Genomic DNA, 8,538 nt, shown 5'->3' with positions numbered 1-8,538 from the left:
ACCTTGCTTTCTTGCACTTCGTGGTCGTTGGGACTCGCCAAGACCGCTACTAGTGCCTTTTGCATCTCCTTGGGCAGCCGTAGTGCTTTCTCAATGCTAAAGTATGCCACCAGGTATTCTTTGGGCATGAGGGTCTTCTCTTCCTCGACAGTAATAGCATTACCTTTTGAAGGCTTTTTTATCTCTATTTCGACCATGTGACAGGCAACGATAGTGCACTGTTGGAAGAAGTCCTTCGAGTAGTACTCATGCAAGGAGATGGGAATGCGTGGCTCCTGCTCCATAGGTTTCGCAGCGTACATTAGCTTAGCATCTCTTACGTTTCTTTTTGGTTGCTTACTATTGCGACGGCGGTATTTTTTCCCTTGTTCCACCTTTGGCTTTGTGGCTTGTGGTTTTGGCTTCCCTGTCTTTTTGTAGGTCATCAGTGTCCACTCTTCTTCATCGTTGGTAGGTGAATTTTGGTCACTTACCCCCCATGATGGTTATGCAAAAGGTGTTGTGTAGCTTGATCATGAACATGAGTGGTCAAACATTACTTGGAGAGGCATAGGATCGAAGGATCCAAACGTAATCATAATAGAATGTGTTACGGCCATGTCTTCCTCGTAGTAGTATATGTTACGGCCGTGTCTTTCAGGTCGAGTTCGATTCGCCCTTGTTGTGCCAGCTTTATGATAAGCTATTTGAGAACGAAGCACTTGCCAATATGATGACTCACAATACGATGGTATTTGCAGTACCTAGGATTGTTAACACAATTCATCTCTTCGGGGCACTTGCATTTGGGTAACTCGATCACCTTCTTTTCCAGCAAGTCGTTTAAAATTGTAGCCACGTCAGAGTCAAGAAAAGGGTACGTCTTTTGCTCCAGTTTCCTTAAGGCGTTTTTGTACCTATTTTGGGTGCGAGAAGGCTCACATCTCTTCATCTCCTTCGTTTTGTTCTTGGAGGAGATCTTGACGGGTGCGGAGGAGGTCCTGAAGGGGTAGTGTTGATGGTAAAAGCTTCATTGGCAGGCTTCTTCCCAATCTTGTCCACATTCGAAGCAAACACCTTGTCTTTCTTAAAGTCGGTGATTGGCTCATTTTTCCCATGATTGGCTATACTTAGCTCCATGTCGTGGGATTGAGTAGCTAACTCATCAAACATTCTCATTTTATGCCTTAGAGGATGTAATGTAACCCCTAATGCATGCCTTGAACACACATCTCAATGGTGGAGGTTTCAAAAAGCCGATCTTTACAATCCAGACTTAATGAACTCCATCTATTGATGTAATCGACGACAGGTTCATCATTCCATTGTTTTGTACTTGTCAGCTCCAGCATGCTTATGGTGCAGTAGGTGTTGTAGAAGCTTTTCGTTATGTTGTGCCTCCAGTCGGTTGACAAGTGATACAATTTGCAAGTCATTTTCCTTCATGGTCCTTGTTAGCCTTGCAATTGCTTCATTCATTTGAGTCAGCTGCTCCTCGATGGACGTCGCACCAGTAGTTATAATTTACATGGCTACAGGATACAAGCTACTGCTTGAGTAGACATTAGAAGTTAACGACTTTGAGTACCTCCCCGGGCTTTCTTCCCTTGGCGCTCTTAGCGAGGCCAGGGTGATCATGGGGTCGTGCCTCAGGTGCTCTTGCTCCTTCGGCAGAGTTGATGTCAAGGTGGAAGGCACGGCAGAGAGAGCTCTTACCTTGCTTCGAGTTGTGACGCCCAAAGTGCCATCACTTGCAGCAAGGATGTTCTTGTTCTTCATGTTGGTTGCGGGAACAGCTTGATCATTTCTTGATGTCATGTGTGTTTCTTATGGATTTGAAGACAGAGATGTCCTATCGGGCGTGCCAAATTTGTAAACACAAATTATGTAACGAATGAAAAGAGGACACGTGTACAATGTAGATTTGTATTGATGAATTTATAGGGTTACAATCTCTGTTTACAATTTTCCTCTGATTCAGTCTTCAAATTTGATGTAGATGAGTAGGTTTTTGATCCAAGGATCGCGATGACTTAATCTCGGATGAACGATTGAACGATTGCTTCAAGTTTTGAGCTTGAAATAATGCTTGGATGGTCTTCACCTCAAAGTTGTGGCTAAGGAAGTGTTGATGTAGGATTTCATTGATTCAAGGGTCTTGGCGACTTGATCTTGAATTGAACGTCGTTACAAGTTTTGAGCTTGCAACAAAATCTTGAACGAATTCGCACAGATGCTTGTTGATTCTTCAAGGGAATGCTTTGGCTTTGGTCGAAAGAAAGCTTCGGCTTTGATTGTGCGTTCTTCGAAGAGAGCTTTGGCAACATATTAGTCTTCAAAAATTTGGGGAAGTTTTGAGCTTCCTTTGCTTGAATTGTACCACATGTCATTGATGCCTTGTCCATTTGTGATGAGTCATATACCACATGGAGCTTTGTGATGCATCATTTGTATACAACGAAATTTACATGTCTACAATACTAAGTAGGACCATCCATGTACCACCACTGCATGGTGCAATCACATTCACACACAACCTACCCCTACATCAACACGTATGCTTTACAATGTAAGCATAAACAACATCAAATTCTCATACAACCAAATATCTTGCCATAAATACATACAAGTTCTACTGAATACCTTTATTAGGGTTCCAGACTCACATTTTCATACTAGTAATCATACATACCATTAAATATTTACTTTTAAGTATTTAGTTGTTTACATTTTTTGTTAAATTAAAAAGTATTACTAATTTTTTTATTAAATTAAAGAAATAAAATATTTAAAAGAGATATTTAAAGCGTCCATATAAGGTAAATCGAATTAAGCAAATAAATACTTAAAGTAAATATTTAATCCGGATACAAATTAAGAAAATATTTAAAACTAACATCACTAAATGTTAAATAAAAAAAATATTAGAATCCAAATACATATCTAAGAAAATATTTTATTCGTCCATAACAGCTAAATAAAACAACTATTGCAACAGTGGTGCTTGTGTACCTTGGATGGCATGATGCTTCAACTCCTAGTAACACCTCTTGAATATGTCATCAATGTAATTCAATAGGTTAGAGTCGATATCATCAATAATAAAATCAACATGTTGTGCACAAAGTATTAAAATATTAAAATTTATTAATATTTTACTATAATATAAGGACTTGGATTGTCTGCCCTCTAATTGTGGTGCCCTCCTGTTTTTGTGGTCACGGTTAAGCCACGTCAACATTTTATATTACTATTTCTTTTTGTTTTATTATTTTTATAAAAAAATAATATAAAATATTAACGTGGCTTAACCGTGACCACACAAAACAGGAGGGCACGAGGAGGGCACCGAAATGGGAGGGCAGACAATCCAAGTCCATAATATAAAATATTTTATATCAAAATTAATTATTAAATTACTAATAAATTGACACTTACTAATAGCTCATTCAATACTTCATTTCCTCCGGTACTTTTTTCCAAGACGACCCACTTCGTAGGACATTTATCCCACAATAATGGCCCTTAGTTATGCACAAGCATATAGTGCGTATCCGTGTTAGATTCCTTAAGCCGCATGTCATACTTGATGCACCTTCGCCCATCATTCATCAGCTCTCTAGCCCAACGAGACATTCTCTTTTTGTGTTTCTTTAGGAAAAAAACAAATTTTTTCAGACTCAGTAAATTCAGAAACTTTTACTACAATAATGCAATAATTTTTTCCAACAAAAACAACCATAAAACTTATACAAAATTGGGTATTACTTGTCCGAGATCCTTGTCCTTCATATGTCACAATCGGTTCATTGTCGAATGCCTATCTAGTTGAAGCAGCACTGGAATCGGACATCTACAATATTATAATTCTCATATGTTCGAAAGCCCACAACTTATTAGACACGATTCAAAAAATAAAATTAATTACCGAAACAAATTTGTTCTTTATTTGGAGATATAAAGACTTTTGGAAATTGAAAATCGTTGATGGTGAAAGTATAGGAAAAAGGAAACAAGAACAGGATATGGGGGAGAGAAAGTTTTGGAGTTTGGAGGATAGAAAGTCTTGAGTTGGGGGAGAAGAAAGCGAGGGGGTTGGGGAAAAAGACGAGGAAGAGATAAATGAGGAGAAGGGAGTTGTTTTGAGTTTTTAAGGAATCTCATGAACCCTTTACACGACGAAGCATTCGTCACCTAAAATTTACAATTGTTTTTATGCATAAATGACTCATCGACCATTTCAAACACTTTGGCAACGAAGGTTTCTGTTCGTAGCACAAAATGTAAACGGTGACATAGGTTTCCTCACACAAGAAAAAGTTTGTCAAGCGATAAATTGGCTCCAAATCTTCATTTCACAGTATTTTCCCTATAAATTGTGCAATGAATTACCCAGTTCGTCATGCAAAGTCATCTTGCGAGACGAACTTCTTCGTCACCTAAGGTTTTCAAGTTTTCTTGGCCGTGACGATATTTTGCGACGAAAGTTGAGCACTTGCACGGTGAAATTTGCCTCGTCGTCTAAAATTTTGTCGTGCAAATAATTTTTCTACTAGTGTGATTTGATATAAATATGTATCTCCCTAATATTACTCAAAAAGAAAGACTGGTCAAACTACCCAGTCTCCTAATTAAGAAACACCAAATGGGGACATTACTCGCCAGTCGTTCTTTCTGAGCGGAATGGAGAAAATTTGCAGTAACGTTATATTAACATATATATGAGCCAAAAAAAAAAACTAGATAAGTTAACGTGTACAAATATTCCTGTTTCTACACGTATTACTTATTTATCAAAACATTCAAAACTGTATATGAAGCCCATGAAATTTATTTACAGACTAGACCTGCATGAATATATATAAACACAGATACCCCATTACCTATATATACGTACATATACGAGACCTATAACTTTGCAAAACCACTACTTTTTCTAACGCAAGCTACGTGATCTTCTCAAGGGGCTTAGGCTTACCCAAGTCAACCATCGATCATACTAAGCATATAAACCCCAATAACCTACATGCATACATCCAACATCATGAATTTTCAATACAACCCCAAACAAGCGCGCACGCGCGCACACACACAATATTAACCCCATCCTCATGAGTACGAAGGCTCATGATTCATGAACATACGTAGTTTTCTTAATTTTCTTTCAACATTTTTACCCTTCACCGACTGAAGTAAGTACGGGGAGAGAAGAGGCGACGGGGTGAGAACATCCCCATATACCTCGGTGAAGCAAGGCCGTCAATTGAGCGGTACTCGGGCATGATGAACCCTCCTCTCTCCTCTCGAGGTCCGCTTCGGTTGGCCCCATTGAACGTGCCATACTTCACCAACTTGCCCATCCAAGACTTCTTCTTTGGCGGAGTCTTGTGGCCACCATTCATTTTCTCACTAAGATACTCCTTCACTGAATGCAACCCTTGCTCAAACACCTCAGGAGGAGGAGAAACCATAGGGTTTCCTTCCACAATGAGCTTCTGAAGCTTCTTGAGGCATCCAATGGAGTCTGGTAGGGCTGTGATCTTGTTGTAGCTGACGTCCAATTCGACTAGAGACAAAAGGAGGCCAATGGAGTACGGTAGGGTTTCGAGGTACTGGAAGTTTTGGCTTACATTGAGAACTTCAAGGTTGATAAGGTTCTCGAGATCTTCAGGAAGGGACCTGAGGCAGTTGAGACGAGCATCGAGTACGTGCAGAGACGTAAGATGGGTGAGGGAGCGTGGTAGAAAGACAAGCTTGTTGGAGTTCACTGATAGCTTCTTGAGGCTATTGAGTTCAAAACCAATGGTGTCTGGGAGGTGGCTCAGCTTGTTGAAGTTGGCATTCAGCTCTTCCATTGACCTGAGTCATTGTAAAATCACAATTAAGTCCAATTGGCTTTAACAATAATCTAGTCTGATGCACAATTATACATACATACATACATATATATATATATATATGTATGTATTATGAAATTAGAGATTAAAAATATATAATCAAATTTACTGATAATATTTAGAGATTAAAACTACTCATCTCAATTGAGTATGTGTTGTATTATCTCTCATATGTAATCAATTAAGCAAGTGTTTTAGTTTTATTTTTCACTTATTTCTTTCCTTCCCTCTTGGTGTACTGGCTGATATAAGTGCCTTGTTTACTTGTGAGACCGCTAGTGGTGAACTATTTTGTATTGGGTTTGACCTCGTTAAAGTGCCTTAACCAGTTTGTATTGTTCAGCTTACGGTTGTACGGCCTAGGGTTACACCATGTCTTTGCATGCGCGATACGTGCAAACTGTTACTAGAATTTTCAGTTTGACATTAATTACACTTTTGACTTTTTTGGTTGTAAGTTCTCCACCCACACCATTCATTTGGCTCCCACAAGTCAAAAAAACCAATCACCGCATCAAGACGCACTTCCAAAAATATTTATAGTTTTATTTGGAAGTGATCAAATTGTTGACTGCTAAGTTGATTAGGCATATACAAATAAGACTCACTCAAGTACTAGAGCATTCTATGTGCCTTTGGGACAAGAAAAGATACACATCAACCAGAAAACAACGTCTTGTACTGGAAGGAAAGACAAATCAGAAAATTAACGATCTTCCTTGAATAAATTAACTAATCAGAAAATTAACGATCTTCTTGAATAAAGTTAACTATATTTTTTATTCAATATCAAATTAATCTGGTCATGATAAGGACTAGATGTGTAATTTCTGGTTTACTTAATTGTCAATAAATTTCATGTGATGCAATGGGGGTCCAATATATATATATATAAGAAAGGATGACATCAGAACACTTCGTGTTGATAAATATTAGATGTACGATATATGATACTAATTAAGGTTTTAAAAAATTTGCATGATGTCATATGTATAAATAAAAAAATGCATGTAAAAACAAACCACGAGGTTTGCAGATTTGTTAGCTAAAGATTCACCTTAATAAGATCGCTTGCTTTGAAATAAAAATGCATGTAAAAATTAATTTACACCACGGCCAAGTGTTTTTTTTTTTTCCCCTCTCCTTGAAAGAGAAGGGCTGTAGTGGATTGGCTAAGACCTCCATATTTAGTTTAATTACTAACTAGTATATTCATCCAGAATGTGCCAATAAATTAAGGGAATTCTTCAGGTACCAAATTTATTGTTTTCCATGATCCTAATTTTCAGAAAATCACTAATAAATATATAGAGATAACGCTTGTATATACATTTATATCAAACATTAATCAATGAGATTGTTCTTAACTTAATTGGAACGAGGAAGAGGAAGAGATGACAACGAACCTGCAATTTTCAATAGTTTTTGGGAGATATGAAAGAAGGTTTCCGGCAACATTGAGAACCTTAAGCTTGGACAAACAACCAATTGAGTTTGGAAGAGATTTCAGCTGATTTGAGTGCACGTCCAGCACCACCACGTTTAGTAATCTTGCTGTTAAGGATTCTGGTATGTTCTGTAAAATTTAGAATACGAAACAATATTAAAAGAAATATTTATATGAATATAATTTTTACATAAAAATTCATTAAAAACCTAAATAGAACAACGCTCTCTGAATACCTAAAATGCTAAAAGGCAGTAATATAAAAAAAAAAAAACTATTAAAATTATGCCCATTCACCAAAAGATCTCACAACTACGTACCTATCGTGTAACGGGAGCCAATTCTCTCTAATGAAGATTATATCCTTGCAGACGTGACGTGATAATACAAATTATGAGATAGATGATGGAGAGAATTGGACGTATAACACAAGGCTTTCCCTCTAATGGAAATGGAAGCATATACAATTCAGTGATTCACCTAATTACGTACCTGAAGATTGTTATTGGAAAGGTCAAGCTTGCAAATAGTCCCCAAATTAAGGGAAGGATTGGGAAGGGCATCAAGAGACATCCCACTCAAATCCACAATTTCAAGCCTCTCTTCTTCTATCGATCTCTTCCTCTCATGAGCAGCTTTTTTCTTCGTGTCCATTCTAATTTGCTGCTGCTGCTGTTGCTGCTGCTCGTACATCATTTCGCCAACCCGAGAAAGATTCTTCAATTCCTTCACGAGAGAAAACTGAAAATCAAAGAGAGAAATTTTCTAGAAGAGGCGTTTGTGTTTGTGTGCTGTGTTTAGTTACGTGCTTGTTTGGAAGGAAAGAAAATTAGGTATGGATATATTTCTAGAGAAAGGGAGAGCGTATGGAACGTACGGAAAGAAAGGGAGAGGGAGGGAGGAGGTGAAAGTACTAGGTGACACGTGTGCATGACGTTTGTCAGCAAGTACAAGTCGTATGCTTTGGGTTAGGGGTTGCGTGGCCATGTTCCCACTTGGATCAAGTCAACCCTTAAACTCCGGCCATCCGCCAATGTCGCCCACTTTGGCTTGTTCCCAATATTCTTTATTTTTAACGGTTGCATGTTCTCATTATTTTTTGCTGCCTATTCTAATCACCTAGTATTTCTTGGTGTTGGACCAAATCCAACTAGCTTTTTTATTTTTATTTTTTATGTTTAAGACTTTAATCATACTACTAACATCTTGTAGTTT

General features: G+C 37.9%; 1 protein-coding gene across 1 annotated transcript; it reads right to left on the bottom strand.

Moving 5' to 3' along the window:
• Positions 1 to 4,723: 4,723 nt before the first annotated feature.
• On the bottom strand, positions 4,724 to 8,162 carry LOC126594758 (plant intracellular Ras-group-related LRR protein 6-like). Its single transcript, XM_050261020.1, has 3 exons — positions 7,816 to 8,162; positions 7,283 to 7,452; positions 4,724 to 5,838 (listed from the first exon to the last, which is right to left on the bottom strand). The coding sequence occupies exons 1-3, from the start codon at positions 8,017 to 8,019 to the stop codon at positions 5,160 to 5,162; spliced, it is 1,053 nt and encodes a 350-aa protein (XP_050116977.1). The 5' UTR covers positions 8,020 to 8,162; the 3' UTR covers positions 4,724 to 5,159.
• Between the last annotated feature and the right edge of the window lie 376 nt (positions 8,163 to 8,538).

The sequence above is a fragment of the Malus sylvestris genome, chromosome 13 (assembly GCF_916048215.2).
Source record: "Malus sylvestris chromosome 13, drMalSylv7.2, whole genome shotgun sequence".
NCBI classification, from domain to species: Eukaryota; Viridiplantae; Streptophyta; class Magnoliopsida; order Rosales; family Rosaceae; genus Malus; species Malus sylvestris.
Note: the sequence above shows the minus strand (reverse complement) of the source record. Positions and strands in the feature narration are given on the sequence as shown.

What these genes read in the sequence shown, in the direction of transcription:
- LOC126594758 (XM_050261020.1), bottom strand. Translation starts at nt 8,019, where the DNA reads ATGATGTACGAGCAGCAGCAACAGCAGCAGCAGCAAATTAGAATGGAC. An exon ending in TTTCCAATAACAATCTTCAG is followed by an intron (nt 7,453 to 7,815) that starts GTACGTAATTAG and finishes TAAATTTTACAG; the next exon opens with AACATACCAGAATCCTTAAC. An exon ending in AAAACTATTGAAAATTGCAG is followed by an intron (nt 5,839 to 7,282) that starts GTTCGTTGTCAT and finishes ACAATGACTCAG; the next exon opens with GTCAATGGAAGAGCTGAATG.